Source organism: Solanum dulcamara, chromosome 7 (genome assembly GCF_947179165.1).
Source record: "Solanum dulcamara chromosome 7, daSolDulc1.2, whole genome shotgun sequence".
In the NCBI taxonomy this organism is placed as follows: domain Eukaryota; kingdom Viridiplantae; phylum Streptophyta; class Magnoliopsida; order Solanales; family Solanaceae; genus Solanum; species Solanum dulcamara.
Window position 1 is genome coordinate 29,937,610 of NC_077243.1, and position 20,686 is coordinate 29,958,295.

At 31.9% G+C, this 20,686-nt stretch overlaps 1 protein-coding gene across 1 annotated transcript; it reads left to right on the forward strand.

Annotated features, from left to right (window-relative positions):
• The first annotated feature begins 9,036 nt into the window (after positions 1-9,036).
• LOC129896429 (protein NETWORKED 4B) lies at positions 9,037-13,997 on the forward strand. The gene is made up of 2 exons (XM_055972331.1): positions 9,037-9,176; positions 12,165-13,997. The coding sequence occupies exon 2, from the start codon at positions 12,188-12,190 to the stop codon at positions 13,850-13,852; it is 1,665 nt and encodes a 554-aa protein (XP_055828306.1). The 5' UTR covers positions 9,037-9,176; positions 12,165-12,187; the 3' UTR covers positions 13,853-13,997.
• Positions 13,998-20,686: the final 6,689 nt, after the last annotated feature.

The window sequence follows — 20,686 nt, forward strand, 5'->3', positions numbered from 1 at the left end:
TAACAATAGAAACTAAATTGTCCCCCTCAAAAATCCAAAACAAACAGAACGTTACAGTGGCCATATGAAGCTTGTACTTCCAATTTCTCATCCCTTTCAATTATTAATATAATAATAACATAATAACTATAGCTATTGAATAATTTAAAATTTTATTTAAGTTTTTTTGTACTCAAAATGACCTAATGAGTCATTACAATAGATTACACAACCTGTTGGGGAGGAGTCTGGTGAAACTTCTACTATTGCTGCATCTGATGTTCCAGTAGTTGAATATGATTGAAAAAGTGAAATAGAAGCTAGTAAAAATTCAGACAAAGTAGATTTGTTTGATGAAGGTGAAGATGAAGAGGATAGTAATGTTCATGAGGAGGTTAGAGTTCTTAGAAAAGAAAGAAGGGTTGTCAAAACAAAAAAGAGAAAAGAAAAGGGTTCTGATCTAAAGAAGTTGATTTAGGAAAAAAATGAGTTGATTTGGGATATGATGAGTATATATCCAAGAAACAAAATACTTTAGAGGGTAATATAGTTGGAGATGAGCCATGCTTTGATTTAGATGAAGTTGTTGGCTTTGAAATAAATACTGATGAAAACATTGATGAGGAAGATGAGGTTCAACAACCTATAAGAAGAGAAAACAAAAGCTAGAAGAGCAAAAAGAAATTAAAAAAATAGGTTGTTTTTTTATTCTATTTGTCAGTTAATAGTTTGGGAGACTGGTCTTGCTTTTGAAAGTGTTAATCAATTTAGAGAAGCTATAACTAGATATGTAGTTCAAGAACATGTTGAATTGGATAAGTATGTTAATGAAGCAACTAGGGTGAAGGTAAAGTGTACTACTGCTTGTCCATGGTTGTTACTTGGTAGTCATGATTCAAGAATAGAAAATTTTGTGGTGAAGAGTTATAATTTAGTGCACAAATTAATGGCACAAACAAAAATAAACTGCTGAATTCAAAATATTTGTCAGAAAGGTACAAGGATATAATTATTTCTTAACCAGGTATTATAGTATTTCAATTTCAGGCATTAGTGAAGAAAGAGTTGGAAGTGTATGTTGGGAGGACTGTAGCAAGAAAAACTAGGAACATTGTCTTGCAATAAATTATGGGTGATCGTGTGGAGGAGTTTAAAAGAATTCTGGACTATAGAGATAGCTCTTAAGGACTAATCCAAATAGGACATATGTGGTGAGACTTAGTCAAGAAACTTTTGAAGGTGGAAAAAAATGTTTCAATCATTTTATGTATGTTTTGATGCTTTGAAGAAGGCATTCAATGTTGGATGTAGAAGATGTATTGGATTGGATAGCTTCTTTTTGAAAGGTGTTTCTAAAGGCCAATTACTTGTGGTTGTTTGTAAGGATTAGGACAACCAGATGCTACCACTAGCATGGGCAGTGGTTGAAATAGAAAACACATTCACTTGGAGATGATTTGTCAAGATCTTAAGGGATGATCTTGAGCTTGGAGATGGATCTGAATTGACAACCATTACTAATATGCAGAAGGTATTTATTTTCTACTCTTTCTTTTCTATTTGTTTTCTACTCTTTCTTTTCTAACTACATTATATATACTTATATTATCTAATATATTTATATTTTGATGAAGAATCTTGACAAAGCTATTCAAGTTATTCTGCCAAATATAGAACAAAGAATGTGTGCAAAACATACTCTAGCCAATTGGTCCAAAGATTGAAAAGGCATTGAAAGAAGAAACTACTTTTGGAGATCTGCCAAATCTACATATAAGCAAGAATTGAGAAGAAATATGAATCATATGAAAAGGTTGGGAAAGAATATATGTCAAGACTTATTGTGGTACAATATAGAGAAGTGGTCCAAGGTATACTTTAATTTTTTAGTTGTTATGATAGTGTTGACAATAACATGGCTGAAAGCTTCAATTCTTGAATTTGGGGTCCAAAATACAAAATTATCATTACAATGCTTGAATAAATAAGGGCCAAAGTGATGAGAAGAATAGGACAACTGAGGGAGTTCTTTGATACTTGGATAACTAGTTGCAAGAGAACACAACAAAGTCAATGAGGTGTAATATTGAATGGAATAGTGAATTTGGTTTTGAAGTTAAAGACATCTTGGGTAACACATTTTCAGTGAATTTGAGCAACAAACTTGTACTTGTTGAATGCTAAAAGGTATACCTTGTTGTCATGCTATAGCTGCACTTCATTTTAGAAGATTGAAGCTCATTAAATATGTTGCACATTGGTATAACAAGGAGACTTACCTCAAGACCTATAGTCACTTCATTCGGTCAATTACTAATATGCAGTTGTGGCCACAATAAGTTATCCTTTTATTATACCACCTGATATAAGAAAAATGCCAGAAAGACCTAGAAAGTATAGGAGGAAGGAGTAGAATGAAAATAAGATAGGTAAATTATCCAAAAGAGGTGTAAACATGACCTGTCGTCTTTGTCATGCAAAAGGTCACAATAAGAGGGGTTGTCATTTGAATGATCAAGCTAATACAAGTAGAGGAAGAGAAAGACCAAGAGGGATAAGTTCAGGAATATCAAGTGTTGGTTCTTCTGCAACACCAAATGAATCACAACCAACCACAAGAAAAGCAAAAGGTCGACCAAGAGGTTCTACAAAACAGGTAACACTTAATTAGTTATATGGGCGTCTTTGGTAAAATAATAATAACTTTTGACTCTAAACTCAGAATGAGGCACTCGTTGGAAAGAGAACTCAAAGATCTTTAATTTGATAGTCATAGAATGGGCATTTGAAGTTGACCCTATTTCGAACTCATACGAAAACTTAGCTGATGAAAATTCTTTAGACTTGGCTTGGTGTTGGAGATCCCTTATGACCCTAAAACACATCTAATATACATCAAATACTTAGAAATTGATCCTAACTCATATATACAACTATAAGTCATCGAGTTCGATCCTATATGCATATAAAAAATGGTTTAGGTCTTGGTGTAGAAATATTTGGGGTGTTATAATATCTCCCCCTTGGAAACATTCATCCTCGAATGAGAATAATTAGCATAAAAGGGGACATGGCAAGATGACTAGCAACCCAACATGATCAAAATAACGATTGCAATGCATAAAATATAAGATCTTTAAACTTGGCATAAAACATGACTTTAAAATTTAACTTCATGAACATGCAAGCATATGAGGACTTAAGAAAACTGAAACATAGGAGCCTTTAACACTTGAGCATGGATAACTTAGTGCCTTAGGCTTGATTAGAGTGAAAAATATGAGGGTAACGTTCCATTATATCCGTTTCAACTTCCCATATAGCGCTTTCAACTAGTTGATTTCTCCAAAGAACTTCAACGGATGGAACTTCCCTGTTCCTCAATCTCTTGACATGCCGGTCTAGGATTTTTAATCGGAACCATTTCATAGGTTAAATTATCATCAACATTCACTATCTCCAAAGGCACAATGGAACTAGGATTTTCTACACATTTTCTAAACATAGACACATGGAATAGCAAATGAACCGGGGCAAACTCCAATGACAAATCAAATTCATAGGCCACCTTACCAAAAAGCCTCAGGATCCTATACCTCTATAGGAAAATATATCCCGGGAGTATTACCCCTTACTATCATATTCCATAAACCTCGAGACCTAATAATGAAACACCCAATACATCATATTCACCCACATGCCATCAATGCCACATTCAAGTCTAGTTCTATAACCATTCTAATACGCTCATTTGAAACCCTTAGCGAGAAGTCATCAATAGCCTACTACCATCACCCGTATACCTACAACCACGTATTCAAGCCTATCATTTTAACCACTTTATGGCTCCCTTGAAGTTGTAATCACCTAAGAATTTTCATGCCTACCTTAGCATCTCTACATCCACATTTTCATTAAATCCTACCAAGAGAACACCAATATAATCTTACCTATCTATTTCACACAACAAGATCCCATCTATCTCTTTCTTTACGTCCATAGCCTTAAAGGGCATAAGCATACTTCAATCATCATAATACGGAACATCTACTCCTTCTCTATCTATCATGACTCATCTAATATCATCAACCTCAGAACACCTAACTGACCTTGATAACTAGGTACTCTATCTCCCCCTTGGGGAAAGACTTCTACTCTCTTATTTCTCACCAATTCCTTCAACTTTACCAATGATGGATCAAGGTCTTGTTTGACTTAACATTTACTACTAAATATGATTTGGACCGAATTTGCACTACTATAATTAGAACCAATCAACCTCACCCCCAATCTAGCCAACCGATGGACATCCCTTACAACTGTCTCTTCCATTCATCAACATGAGCCACGCTCCCCATAAACACCCTACTAAGTGCACTGGCCACACATTGGCCTTACCTGGATGAGAATGCACACTCATTTCATAAAACTCATTAACCATGGGAGCCGACTCAAGAGAAGGACTTTCGGAGTTGATATTCCTAACCCACACCGTATGATAAATACAACCCTTAGAATCAACTTTCAGGCCTTAAAACAAGAAATAACCTACCCTTAACTACTGAATCATGACCTTCAATTCTAGAATAGACTTATTTGGGAATTGAAACTTGACTCAACGAGTTCTACAATCTATAGAAGTATAAGATGCATGTAAACAATTCATACCAATTATTACCATTCTAAAAAGGGAATTCACACTTATCGGATGAAGCAGCCTGAGCCATCTCCCTTCCTCTTCTAGTAACCACCAGGCAATTCCTCATCTTATGCCCCATATTACCACACTTGTAGCAATCCTCCTTACCAGTCATGCATTCTCCTTGGTAAGTCCTACCACACCTTCCACAATGGGAAAAAGGACGTTCTTCTTCATTAGGCCTAGACACTTGGGCATTAGCACAGGATGAACCACTATTGGTACGCTCCCTTTTGAAGTCCTTATATTTCTCTCTTATAGCATTTTTTGTTCACTCATTTCCTTTTCTTACTACTCGCTCTCATAGGAGTCACCTTTTGTTGATTCAACTAAGCGGTCACAGTTTGTGCCAATAACATGATGGTATCACGAAATTCTACATTAGTCACTTGTTTATCTAGAGGGTCATTAGGGATTTGTTCCCCCATTAGCATCAACCCCTCCTTGAACTAAAGCCTCCGGAACCGGAGTAACTCGGTCCTTGATTGCATCCATTGCTCTAGGTGAAGGTACTCTTCTTCAAGGTACTATCTAGAGAACATGAAATAATTCGTTAAATAAGGGAAGTCTTAGGACAACTCTAGGGCACGACGTGAATCATGAAAAAAGTAAAACTTTCCTAACGCCTCATAGTCTCCTATTCATAATTGTGGTATGCTTCACAACTATGAACAAGACCCTATTTGACGTGGTATATTGGACTCCGAGGACCATTTCAAAACCTCGTGCTCTGATACCAAGTTTGTCACGACCCAAACCATTTTTCATATGCATATAGGATCGAACTCGATAACTTCTAATTGTATATATGAGTTAGGATCAATTCTTAAGTATTTGAAGTGTATTATATGTGTTTTAGGGTCATAAGGGATCTCTAACACCAAGCAAAGTCCAAAAAATTTCCATCGGCTAAGTTTTCGTATGAATTTGAAATATGGTCAATTTCAAACACCCATATATACTATTATATAAGGCATTAGGTGTTCCATTACCTATCAAATTAAAGGTCTTTGATGTCTACTATGTCTATCACAAAGTAAAGTATATGCTCTCACAAAGCTAAAGATTTCTTTCAAAAAGTTTATGGTATACTTATTTATGATTCATGGTATTTTGCATGTATATGGTTTCTTATAGTGACTCGTGATTACCTCTATAATGTTTAAGTTTCTTTTATAATTCATGATGGTTTCAATATTTTATTGACTAAGTTTCATAACTCCAAATGGTATTTCAATTGAATACAAGGTTCTAGCATGGTCCATTGTATCACCTTATTGTATAATGATATATGGAATTGCATGCTCACATACTTAGTACATTCAAAGTACTAGCGCATACTTTTGCTTACATGATATCACCATGTAGGAACCGACGTCGCTCCTCGACCTCCTCCACGTGGCTAGCTCAGATTAGTTTTGAAGATTGCTTGTGGTGAGTTCCCATGGTATGGGAACAACATCCCTTTTATTCTAAGTTTTTGTTATGCAGAACATTAAGACTTTTATTAAGGCATTTTTTGACACTTATTTTTAGGGTGAGTTAGGGACATGTATTTTTTAGGACACTAAAGCAACCGCTTGGGGCCTCAAATTTTTTAGGGCCCCCAATTCTTCCTAAAGAATATATATATAGTATTTGTTTACTTTATTTAATGTGGAGGTCGTCATAATAACTGAGAAATTAAATAGTATTTAATTAATTGTAGCATCTTTCTTTACGTGGTTACCTATTTCGTTAACTTATTTATATTTTGGTGATTATCATAAACTCACATTACAATTCTTACATTTATCCTTTTTATTCCCTAATCAATTTTTATTATCTCATTATTGAATATTCTAATGTCTACCAAATGGTCAAACCTTTTGCATTATGCAAAATCTATTATTGTGTATTTATAAAAAGCAAATTTATTTTTTGACGTATTCTTTAAATTTTAAGCACTCCAACAAATTCATACTAGTATCATTATATAAACTTTTTAAATTTTGAGCCAGATTCTATTATTCTAACTTTATATTATATTTCTTCATTGAATATTTTCATTGTTAACATTCTTATTTTATAAAGTCTACGTAGATCCTACCTTCTCGAGACTTCACTTGTAGGATTACATTGAATATGTTATAGTTATTCAATTTACATATGACAACTGAAAGAAAAAGGCCTCTCTATGAAGTTTGGCTTTAGGCCCCCGAACTTGTTGAGACGGCCCTGAAATTACCTAATCAAAGTTTATATAATAAAAGTTGGCTACTACGAAGCCAAACTTCATATATTTTTATTTAAAATTTAAGATTATGTAGCTAAATTTCTATTTAAAATTTAAGATTATGTAGCTAAATTTCAAAAAGAGAAAAGGAACATATTTGTCCCTTTATTACTATAAAAAAAAAGGTTTAATATTGTATTTTATTATATTATTGATCCACATATTTTCTTAATATTATTCTATTAATTCATATACGCCTTTAATGTTATAAAAGTAACTCAAATTTGTCCTTCCTGTGTTACCCGTAGATTTGTGTCAAAATGACATGTCAACTTTTAGAATTAATTCATTCCCACATAATTAATATCTATATTACTAATATTTGTATAGTTAATCATTTTATTACTAAGATATATGTAGTTAGCCCTCTTTTACTAAGTGTGTTTGAATTGACTTTATTTTAAATAGTTTATAAGTTAAAAAGTTAAAAGTCATGAGTTGGGAACACCCAACTTTTGATTTATTTTTTATATACTTTCAATCTAAAAGAAAGTGTTTAATTTCTTTTTTATGTTACTCAAACACTCAAAACTAAAAGAGAGTTTAAAAGCCAAAAACTATTAAAAATAAGTCAATCCAAACATCCACTAATATATGTTTTATATAAAAAAGTTGAGACTTTAGTTTATATTAAGTGAATTGTTGAGACTTTTTTTCATAGTTCAAAATAAATGAATTATTCAAAATTAAAAAAAATAGGAAAAAGGGTCAAAATGCTCTTAAACTATTTGCAATTAACAAAAACACCATCTTATTTATAGTTTGGTACAAAAATGTCTTTGCCGTCGATATTTTGATCCAAAAATGCCCTTATTATTATTTAATGGGTCAAACATGCCCCTCTTATTACAAAATGGGTCAAAAATGTCCTTTTCCGAATAAATAATATTTTTTTAAAAACAAATCATGTTCCTTATAAAAATATTACTTTTAAGGAAATCTAATATTGGTTTTTTTCTTTCTAAACCATTTTAAGTAATAAAAATATAGGAAAATATTTTTTTTCTTCTTAATCTCATTTTAGAATAATTTCATGTACTCTGAGTTTTACCGGATAATATATGTCATATATATAAGATCATAATAAATCCATCAATAATTTTTATTCAACTAACGATAAAAATAAATATAATAAAATAAGAAATATTTTTTAAAAAAAAATTTAAAAATTCTAATTGAAGTAGAATAAACATTTGCTAATAAAAAAAATATTATTAGGATAAAATATGTGTTCAAAATAACATATATATTTATTTAAAATAGGGCATGTTTGACCCATTAAATAATAATAAGGATATTTTTTGACCAAAATATTGACAGCAAAGACATTTTTGGACCAAACTATAAACGAAAGATATTTTTGTTCATTTCAAATAGTTTAAGGGCGTTTTTGACCATTTTTCCAAAAAAAAATATTGAGATTTTTTTCATATTTATCCTTCATTTAATGAGATTCTTAATTATTTACATGCTTAAGAGACTAATTTGGAAATAATCAGAAGGATAATAGTAAAAATTAATCTTTAATTTATGTCCTTAAACTTAAGAAATTATCATTCTCTAGTAATTCACTTAATATGAACTAAAGAAAGTACTCCCTCCATCCTATTTTAGTTGTCATGATAAGGTTTTATACAATTCTTAAGAAAAATATATTAATTAGGAGCGTTGTTTAAGTAATATACCCCTTATAAATTCTTTGATTTTTATCTATTTATGTACCTCTTAATTCTAGAATAATTAATGTTAAGGGTAAAGGTGAATTAATTTTCTAAATTGACAACTATTTTTAATATATATATATAACAAGTAATATAGTAAGATTGAGGTCAAAATACTTGAAAATAGTATTGAACATTCATTACTATATTAGGTAATGTGAATATGCTTTGTTGAGAGAATCTTGAAATTAAATGACAAAAATGATTGAAAGAATTCAAACGGAAAAGGGGCGGATATTGCTTTGTTTTTCCCGCCTTGGAGTCCCGAGTCCTTGTCATCTACTGTGGGTGGAGGCCCCTCTTGTCACCCTTTTCTTCTTGTCACCCTTTTCTTCTTCTTGTCACCCTTTCCTTCTTGTCACCCTTTCCTTCTTCTTGTCACCCTTTCCTTCTTGTCACCCTTTTCTTCTTGTCTTTTAAAATCCCCATTTCTCTTCACTAATCACTACCCTCCTCTCTCTCTCATTTCAAAATTCTCTATTTTCCATCTCCATTCTTCGAGGTATGTCTCTCATTTATGTTTTTTTTTCTTGCTTCTGTTTTTGTCTATCAATTGTTGGCTATCCTTTTGCTGTAATTTTCTCCCTTCTGCTTCACTTTGTTTGGGTTTCTCTCATAAATACATTGTTATGTGTCAAAACACTCTATTAAGGTCTTTTTACTCTCCAATCGACATGTTGAAACACGAGCTTTAGTTGCCAAATTGCAGGTGAATTGTGCAAAACTAATAGATTCACAATTTACTTGGTGTACATTTTTATAAATTTGAGAGAAATTGCCCAAATTGGAATGAAAAGGAGAAGAATGTTGGCGGAGGAGCTTTCCCTGGTATGAAAACAAGGAAAATACATATATAACCTCTAAGATGGAAAATCCTGAAATGGATTGCTCTTGGGATTTAGATCCATCATTGTTCTAAGATGGATTCATCACTGGGTTTAGACATGTGAAGAGGGGATGCGAAAATGCTCCAATGAGGAGGTTCTAGAGATTCTATATGGTAGGCTAGAAAAGTATCAGGGAGAGGTAATTTAATAGTATATGACATAATTTCAGCTTACCGAATACATGACTTTGGATAGAAGGGTTTGGAGGTTGCGGATTTGGATAAAATGTTAGTAGGTAGTGGAGTATTGTTTTGCTTTTTGATGGATTTGGGCTTGGCGGTGTCAGTTGTAGTATTAGATTTATTTTTGTAGTTTCTTCCTTTTGATATCTATCACCATCTTATTGTGTTGTTGTTATTGTTTCCTTATTTGTTGCTATTTTTTCTTCATTGTCATTTTTTCTTTTCATACCTACCTTGATTTGTTGTACTTGAGTCAAGGGTCCTTTCGAAACAACCTCTTTACCTCCTCGATGTAAGGGTAAGGTTTGTGTACTCTAACCTCCCTAGACCTCATTTGTGGGATTTCACTGGATATGTTGTATTGTTCTAGGAGTTTTGGTTTTGTATTCCATTTCAAATGCATTTAAGTTATATGACTTTTTTTTACACAACAATAATATACCCAATGTAATCTCACAACTAGGGTCTGAGGAGCCTTATTCTACCTTGTGAACACACAGAAGTTGATAGATTCTTGGCTCAAGTAAAGCATATTAAAATCAATAAGTAAAGAAAATATAGTAATGAAAGAAACCATATAGAAAATAGTAGAAAATAGAATAGTGGTAACAACAAATAGTACAATAATCAAAGTAGAGGAAACAACATCTAATAATATAATTGAAGAATTAAGTAGGAAGTCAGTACTTATTGAGAAAATCAATAAAAGAATAACACAAAAGATCTGTATTAGAAATCTTTATAGTCATTTTATTTCAATTGAAATTTTTGCATAGCCACTGGTCTTAGTTCAAGTGGCAAAGTTTGAGGGACTTGTGGTCTAGACCACATATTTGAACCCTGTGCTGTGCAAATTAAAGAGGCAGGTTTATTATCCTTGAGTTTCGAAGGCTGTGGTTGGTCCAATATTACGGAGTCTACAAAGACATAATTTATCAGTCTTCAAAAGAAATTCCAGAATAGTAGTAATATTCTTATATTGCTGAAAATAAACTTGCTGCTATTTTTAACTCCCTTTTTAGAGTGATACCGGCAAAATATTACTGCCACATGAAGATATAATTCAGCTTCCTTGTCAAAGTTTAATATAGGAGTTGTATGATCACACTCTGCTACCATTTGTTTACCTTCAATTCATCCAGATATAAATCAGCTTCCTTGTAAAAGTTTAATATAGGAGTTGCATGATCACACTCTGCTACCATTTGTTTTCACCTTATATCACACTTCTTCCATTTTGTGATGTTCTAAAATGTTTGGCACTATTTTCTTGAACTTTAGTATCCTCCAAGAATTCAAACCCATAATTTAAACTTTGATGCGATGTTTGTTTCCTTTTCCAAGCCGACTTTCCATTGTACTATGTTTTTCCCAGCTATCTCTAATATAATTCATTTTGTCCACAACATCTAGTATAATACCTAACTGAAGATGAACATTCTAACCTTTGTGCTCTGCATATAAATTAGCATTTCCTTGTGGAACTTTTCATCTATTAATTGCAACCATACTTCGTCTCCGCTTTTTTCCAGTTACTCCCACTGGAATCATGGTAAACTTAATCATGACTTAGGAAAATTTATCATTGTTATGTGCTTTAGAGGTTTTCGGGGTTGGTCCCCCATCAAGTGAACTATTAGACTTTTGATGGGGTATGTTAATACAGTTGGCTATCAGAAACAACCTCTCTACCTTGTAAGGGTAAGGTTTGCGTATACACTACTCTCCCCAGTCCGCTCTTGTGAGATTACACTTGCTATGTTGTTGTTGTATGTTAATATAATTGACTTCATGCATTTCTGATCATTGTTCTACCCAATCTAATATGGAACAAGGTTTATGTGTTTCCAATGAAGTTTATACTTATTTATTCACTAAAAGTAACTCATTTCTACCTGAAGTGAACACAGTACGGTCAAAAAAGTTTTATGTATTCTCACTCTGCTAAGTCTTGTAAGCTAAAACTTGGTTCATACTGTTTATTCAGTGCTTGATTTGGGATTATCCCTTTTGATATGCTTTTAGAGAAAAAGGATCTTTTTCTACCTTTTGTATTTTTGGTGGTTGTCAATTGAAGCATTTAATATCAGAAGTCAGAACCATCAATTATATATATTCATAAACAATCCAAAGATGGTACTTTTCGTGAAACAACAACAACATACCCAGTGAAATCCCACTAAGTGGGGTCTGGGGGTACCTTCACAATGGGTTAAACCCCTGATTGAAAAAGAATAATAGGGTTTCAGTAACTCCTTTATAATGAACTTCATGTCTTGCCGTATTCTGAATTAGTAGAATGCTTTGGTGTGTTGTTCAAAATAAACTGTATAATGATCTATGGTAGAGTTGTAATTCTGTATCACTCATCTTATTAGTATAGTCAGGGCACATGAAAGGCAAACTTTCACTTAAATGCAGGTGTTAAAACAATTGTCAAGAAAATGAAGAATGTGATTGAACAAGATGAAGAATATTATTCTGCCCAGAAGGGTCCCTATCAGCTGAATGAAGATATCTGCCCAGCTTCCCCTCCAATGCAGCTTTCTGAAGATACTGCTGCATTTCGGCATGGTTCCAATCTGCTTACTCCAAAACAGAAACTTGTTCTTAATGAAGCTGCAGATCAGGCTCTTCTTTCTAACTCATCTGCAAGCTCTTGCTGTAGTTCCTCTGATGTATCTGCCAAGGAAGGTTTTGATTCTTCATTATTATCACCAGAATTTGATTCAGAGTCTTACAGCTCATCTCCTGATGGGAACCAAAAATCAGCCTTAAGTGGGGTGCAAACAACCTTGCAAGAAGACTATTTGGAGTTGGGGACTGAACTGCTAAAGAAGGACGAAAATGCCTATGGTATCAACCATGAATATTTGGATTGTACATCAAAGCTTAGAGAAGACAGAGAGTATGAAATGGTGCTGAATAGTATCATGGATCAGGAACATAATCTCAGTGTTTCTGACCAAAAAATCCAGTTCTCAGAAGAAGAGATACAGGGATTGAAGTATGAACTTGAGAGAAATGTAGTAGTTGCCAAGCTTATAGTTTTCCTGAAAGTGCAGCTTGATTCAGCTAGAAGCGAGGTAACGATGCAAAAGGATGATCTTGGAATGGACAAAAGAACAATCCAGGAACTGCAAAAGCAAGTAGCTCTGTTAGAAAGTCAGATATCAAACTCTGATTACAAGATTGAGACATGGGAAAGTGAGTTAGAAATGACTAGAGAAAAGCTTGAGGCATCGGAGGAAGAAGTTGCCAGGTTAAAGCATGATTGTTCAAAAGTGATCACTGAGAACACTTGCTATTTGGTTGATCAGCTTGAATTAACTCAGGAAGCGTTAATCTTGCTAAAGGGCAAGCTTGATTCTGAGGAAAGACGTGCCTCAGAACTACATGAGAGCGTTATGAGGTACAAAGCTGACATATCAGAACGCGACCAAGAGATCAGGAGAATCAGTGCTGTACTAGAGGAGGCCCAACAAAACTTCTGCATGCAGAGAGAGCAGTTCCAATCTCAAATGACTAGTTTGTCAAAACAGCAGGCCCTGCTAGAGGTGAGGACTGAACAGTTGGAGATGGAAAACAGATCATTAGAACGTAAGGCGAGTCAATCTGAAGCTCAGAAGATTGAAATGAAAACTTTGCATGAGGTACAAGAAATCAAATGGAAGGCTGAAATCGAATGCTTGAAAATGGAGATAAATAAGAAAGATGAAGAAGTCCAAGCTTTGAATAAAGACCTTGATAAGCTTAAACTGGACTATGACACAGTAGTGGCGGAGAAAGATGAGGTTCATGTTAAGGTACAGACACTGGGTGCAGAAGCGATGTCTCGGGATGTCCAAATCCAAGAAATGGAGGATCATATGAAGCAGCTGATTACAGGATCTGAAAGTGCTCAGAAATCAATAGAAGAACTAAGACTAAAAGTGGAGGAGTTGCAGAATGAAGTGGAAAGACAAATGTTGGTACTCTCAGATAGAGCTGAGGAGAAAAGGGAGGCTATACGGCAACTGTGTTTCTCACTGGAGCATTACAGAAATGGATATCAAGAACTCCTGCAGGATTGTGTGCAGCGTAGAAGACATGCTATCACAGCTACCTAGTTCACTTAATAGCTTCATTATTTGTTTCCTAAATGCTACCTTTATGCTTAAGAAGTTTGGATTCTTTATATTTCATTGTAGTTAACTCTTGTGGTATTGTGTCGTATTTATTATCCGGGATGCTTTTGTCGATGCTTATGCCAAATGTGGCTGCTTCTAAATGTATCTATTTGAATATTCATGTCAGTACTGAATACGAGGGGTGTCATGGAGTATGGACTAAAGCAATTTGAAGTTCCTAAAATGCACCACATACAAATGCCTTCTTCTGTTTGCTTTCATAGGCTGTAACTGATAATGTATGTTCAGTTTAGAGTTAGTAATGTATTATCAAATTCAGGATTAGTGTACACAATTGGTAGTATTATTGTTTGTAGTTTTGCTAAATTATAGTAGGTTTAGTATAAGTTATGGTATGATTTTAGTGCCATTGTTCAAATTTTGAGGCCATCAGTAGGTAGCACAATTTTGACGATTCACTACAAACTCTAATGAATCGCAAGAATTATGCGGATCACCAACAAACTTGAATGGATTTCAAATTGATAGGCAAAATTTTCCTCCTTAGGAATCGCCACAATTCTGCTATAAATCTCCATGGATTTTCAGAATATGATCACAACATATTGATATATAAGAATTTCACCTAACACATTTTTGTTTTAAAAGTTGTTAAAATCCAATTCAACTTTCATATCCAACTTTTTAACACAAAATCTCTATAAATTCGAATAATTAGTTCAACCTTAAACTTCAAAAATCAACAGATTTACTTTGTATTTTCAACAAGCATTTTTCTTTTTTCAAGAAAACACATCGGTTGCACAATTTTAAAAAAAAATTGGGTCCATCCATGTCTTGACTTACAACCAGAGGGTCACACCAAAATAGAGCAGCAAATGTTAGCTGGAAATCTACTAAATAAATTATCATTATGTGTAAATTATAAAGAAATACTAATAGCTTAAACATCAAGATTTAGAACCAACTAATATTAAATGTGCTTGAACCAGACTTTGTGCTAGGGTTTTGACTTAGACTTTCTTTGTAGAAACCGTTTGAAGGGTTGACTAAGTCCTCACTCAATTTCATTTCTAAGGTGGTGTCTGACAAATTCAAAGTCAACACGCTCTCCAAGGATAATTATTTTCCCTAAGAAAATAAAATAAACAAGTCCAAGTCTCAATAATAAAAGTATCCTTGATAATATTTTCCTGTTAGCTCGTTAAAAATGATATTTATATCTATATTGGCTAAAAACATCGATAACATTGTAATCAATAATTTTCATTTAGACATTTGAATATTATAATGATTTGTTTCAATTATGGCAGGCAACAATGGCACTTACCGGTATCGATCCGTTCCGGTCCGACTCCGATTCCGATCCAGTCTGTTATATGCCGGTAGGGGTATGGAGTAGGAGGGTATGGGATAGGGAACGGGACGAAAGGGTTAGGGATTACCGGTCCGGTCCATTCCGGTTCAATCCGTCAGAATTTTTTTAAAAAAATCTTTTAATAATTGTTCCGTTAAACTAGCCGTTGGATGGGCCCACCTCAACGGCTAGAACACCCCAGCCTTCCAAATGACCCCCTACCCTCCTTTATTTTTTTTATACCCTAAAGTTTATAAAAATAGCATTTAGATCCTATTTTTAACTATAAAAACTCCCACCGCTTTCTCAGTTTTTACATACACATTTCTACTCTCTCAACTCTCAACTCTTTCAAAGTTCTAAAATACTCTCTTTAGTGTTATTACTTATTAAATTCTATTAGTCGGAGAATTTTGGTGGATTAAATTTTTGGAGCATCTTCAAGTTTCAAGATTCATTCCAACTTACAATTTTCGACTTTTACGTCTGTTTTTACACAGACGTTCGGTACATTCGTTCCAACTTACAATTTTCATCTTTTTAGTCTTTATTAGTTTACTTATTTATTTGTTTGTGTTTAATTTACATAATAAATTTAATTTGCATATTTGTAAAATTTTAATAGTTCACTTATTTAGTCTTCACTAGTTTACTTATTAATTTGTTTTTGTTTAATTTTTGTATTATATTTAATTTGAATATTTGTAAAAATTTAATATGGATTACGGAGACAAACATATTTCAAGAAAAGGTAAAAAATAATAATTTTGGATAGTGTTGCTAATATTTTAATCGGAAAAATTAAATTTGGTGGTAATTCTTCTAAATCTAAAACTAGACAACCACCATTACGTATTGACACTGATAATTATACGCATGTAAATGATACTTATTTTGATATTGATAGTAATACTCAATTAGACCATGAATATTTAGATAGAAGATATGATAATTTTGATGAATCACTAGATGATGATGATGATGATGATAATGTAGATAATAATGATATTGATACTTTTGATGATGATGAAACTGAGCCACCTACGGTTACTAGTCCTTTTTGTGCTCCCGTTCCCGCTCCCTCTCCCACTCCCCTGTACATCCTAGTAGATTCTAAGCCTGAACGTAAAAAAAATATGTTGTTTGACAATTTATGACTCAAAGTGAAGATAAAATAAAAATAATTTGTAATAAATGTAGACATGTCATGATCCATAAAACTACGGGAAAGGTTGGTGGTACAGGGCATTTACGAAATTATTTGATGGGTTGTTGTAAAAGAGAATTTTTGAAAGCTAACGCGATAGCGGATGCAATAAAAAATGGTACGCCCCTTTCAGATGCATTTGTGGGAGTAGGGGGCTCTAACATGGTACAATCGACGTTAAACCCTTCTAATATTTCTGGCCCTAGTACACATCGATCATATAGTAGAGAAAGAGATTTAGAAGAATTGGCTAAAATGATTGTTGTTACTGGATTACCTTTTAGTTTTGGTGAAAATTCTGATTTTATTCATTATATTAGATTAGTGTATAATCCATCGTTTAATGGTTTTTCAAGAAATAATATTACAAAAAGCCATTTTTGATTATCAAGGCCAACATTTTCATTACCTTCGTTGTTTAATTAATTATAATACTTGTAGAATAGCTATAACTTTTGATATGGGCCGTAGTTTAAATGGTAATGATTATTTTACAATTACCGGTCATTGAATTGATAAAAATTTAAATTTACAAAAATGTATTTTGGGTTAAATTATTCGAGGCCTAATTAAAATAAAACCCTTTCTAGAAGGTGGCTGCGTCGATTAGGTACTCTTCTAATATTTGTAAATTATAATATAAATTATACTAATTACTTTTTTATAAATAAAATGATAGGCTATTCGCCTTAATTTTTTTAAAATTATTGTCTTCAATTTAATTCAAGTATTTTTCATGTATTTTAATTTTCAAATATTTCAAACTTTAAAAATTTAAAAGTTTAAACTTCTATTTTCAAATTTGAATTCAAACTTTCAAAAATTTTAAATTTTCAAAGTTTAAAATTTAAACTTTAAACTTTAAAAATGTATTTTGGAAGAAATATTAAATTAATAATGTATTTTAGAAGTTTTTTTATTCATTAATTAAGTTAATTTAACTAATTAATTTTTTTTAATTAAATTCCGGAATACACATCCGGTCCGTGCCGGTTCCGTCTTAGTATGTACTGGACCTGAACGGTCATTATAGAAATTACCGGTCCGGTTCGGTTCCGGACTGAACCATCATTTTTATGACCATTTTCGATCTGATTCCGATAGATACCAGTTCGATTGTTCCGATTTCGATATTGCTGCAATGCTTAGTTTCAATTAAATATCTGGATATATGATGAATTTTCTTATTAGATATCTCGGGCCTATATTTTGAAAAATATTTGAATATTATATTGAACTTGTTTCAACTAAGTATCTGAATATATGATAAATTTTCTTATTAGATATCTCGGGCCCATATTTTGAAAAACGTTTGAATATTATAATGAACTTGTTTCAACTGAGCTCGGGCCCATATTTTGAAAAAGAGTTCACAAGTATTTTTTCCACATAAATATCAATTGGAACATACATGAGGTTTTACGGCTTACTAAGATAAATGGGTATAATTAAAAAGATGCGACAAATTTTGAATGATTAACTTATGGGAAAATTATGCAGATAAACAAACATATACTAGTTAATTAGTTAACATAATTACAATTTAATTAAATTACCATTCACATAACTTACAATCATAATTATGTGGTTCACGTCCAGAATTTGTATAATTCGACTCCCAATTATATAAATTCAGACTTTGTGCAATTCGGTTTCTAATTGTATAAATCCAGAATTTTCTTAATTGTATAGATCCAGAATTTGTATATGTTTACCCTAGCTTGTATATAATTATCATGTTGATACATTTGATTTGTATAAGTTCTGAAAAATTCATAAATGTATAAAAACATAATTTGTATATACTTACTATGTTTGTACATTGACAGCAAATTATACAAATGAAAATATTCATAACAAACGAAACTATAGTTATAGAGCGTAATTAAGCAAAATATAGTTAAAAAAAATAATTAAAATATTTATAATAGCTATTTGTGAAATTTCCTCAAATTAAATCAATTAAAGTGGACCCTCTCTTCGTTTATCAATTTCTTCGTCTAAATTTGTGGAAGAGTATGCATTTTTGGTTCACATACCTTAGCTTGTAAATTACGATTAATTTCTTGACTTTAATTCATATGCAAATTTCCACCCCCCCACAATAAATCCTTCATTTATTTTCGTACCGAACATCTATCACTGGCTAACTTTCCTACATAATTAAAGGGAGGCCCAAAGAAATACATTCTCCCACCCATTTAATGAAGTCAGTACTAGCGTTTTCTAATTTATGTGATATAATTTAATCGAAATTATGAAAAAACTGAAAAATGGGCAATCTTAATAATGTGTGGTCATGATTTTCTTATTAAGGATATAATGGAAAATTTAAAATTAATTATTGAAATTATAAAGGTTGAATACATCGATAACTTTTTAAATTTGTTTATAGATTTCATTTAGACACTTATATCTGATTAGTCCCTTGAAATTATGATAAATTATTTTTATTAAACATTTCCAGTTCAAAATTTTGCGCATGTCTGTTCTCAAGTATTAATCATGTAGATAAGTTAAGAGGGAGATTTCACAAATAACTATTATAAATATTTTAATTATTTTTCTTAATTATATTTTGCCTAATTAAGCTCTATAACTATATTTTCATTTGTTACGGATATTTCTATTTGTATAATTCGTTATCAATATACAAACAGGATAAATATAAACAAATTCTGTATTTATACAAATTCTTTAATTTATTTTTTTTATGAATTATGGTCTAACATTTCTTAATTATATTTTAATTGATGATCAAAAAGCTATATTATGAATTTTTTAAGGGTTTTACTTTGATTTTATAGATGACTTATTAGTGATAAAAATTAGTTAAATTTATGAAAATCACATGTCTGACCTAATACATCGTATAAGCTATTTTTTCCTTTAAAAAGTGACTTCCGCATTACGAAATTCATCTTTCAATCCAATTTTAGAATTAAACCTTTCACTACTCTATTATTTTAACACATATATGAAGTTGATTATTAAATATTTATTAGTACTCCTACAAACTAAGAAGAAAATATGAAGAAAAATTCATCAAAATGACATTAGAAAAGAGTATAGTGCTTGCAAAAGCAAGGGTGATGTTATTGATGGAAAGGAATAAAGGGTGGATCATTCTAGGAATTTGTGCACTAAATTTGGAGGACATGAGTACTCAAACTTCATTCAAAAGAGACCAAAGTGTCTACCTTAAATCATTGTCTTGTTTCTTGTCCCTCTTTTTGCCCTTTGCTCCTCCCCTCCTATATACACCCACACACTACTCAAGTCGTTCAGTAGCTAATAAAGAGGTAACTTATTCATTTATTGATTTTGGTTTAAGATATAATATTTGGTAGTTAGTTAGAAAATAAGTTTTTCATGTACAAAATTTAATACGATGCTTGATTTATTATTTAGAAATTCATATAACTAATATATGTATAAATTATGAGGTAATTGATATATTATCTTAAGTGAAGTAGAACATGAAATAACTCATACTCATATTGCTAATAGTCGCATAACTAATACATACATGACTAATACCTACATAATTCTAAGTTTCTAACTAACTACCCAACGATCCCTTGATAGTATAAAAAGTATTTCCACACTATAAGTGAAATTTAATTTGCTATAGCAAAAGTATGTACATTATACTATATTATTGGTTACCGATTAGCGTTTATTAAATGAGATTATCTTATTTTCTAATATTGGCAAAAATCTTTTTTACATAACAATGGTTTGTCTTCGATGGGATTGGAGAGACTTTTTTCTTCTTTCTCTTATTTAATTGCTAACGCAGTACCATAGTGGGTGTGTTGATTGGATAATATTTTTTTAATAAACAATGAAGTAAACAATATTTTCTCCCTCCTTCTTTACTTGTTCACTATATTAAAAATAAATGTTCAACAATATTCGTTGATCAATTTCAAAAATCAATGAATTATTTACCTATTTATGTCTATTTTACCCTTGCTACTAGATATTATTCAATATCTAATACATTTTCCAAAGCATTAAATTTAATATATTTGAAGGATAATATAATAATATTATTTCTATTATTTATTATTTCTTAAGGTGTGTGTCAAATCAATAGTGGAAAACTATTGTTGGACATAAGGAGTAGTTAAAGGGACTGTTTAGAAAGTCGCCTTGGAAATTAGATTTAGTGTAATTGGGTGTAATCACACAATTTGACATGTTTGGTTGACCAGATAATTACTTGGTCAGAAGGTAATTGAGT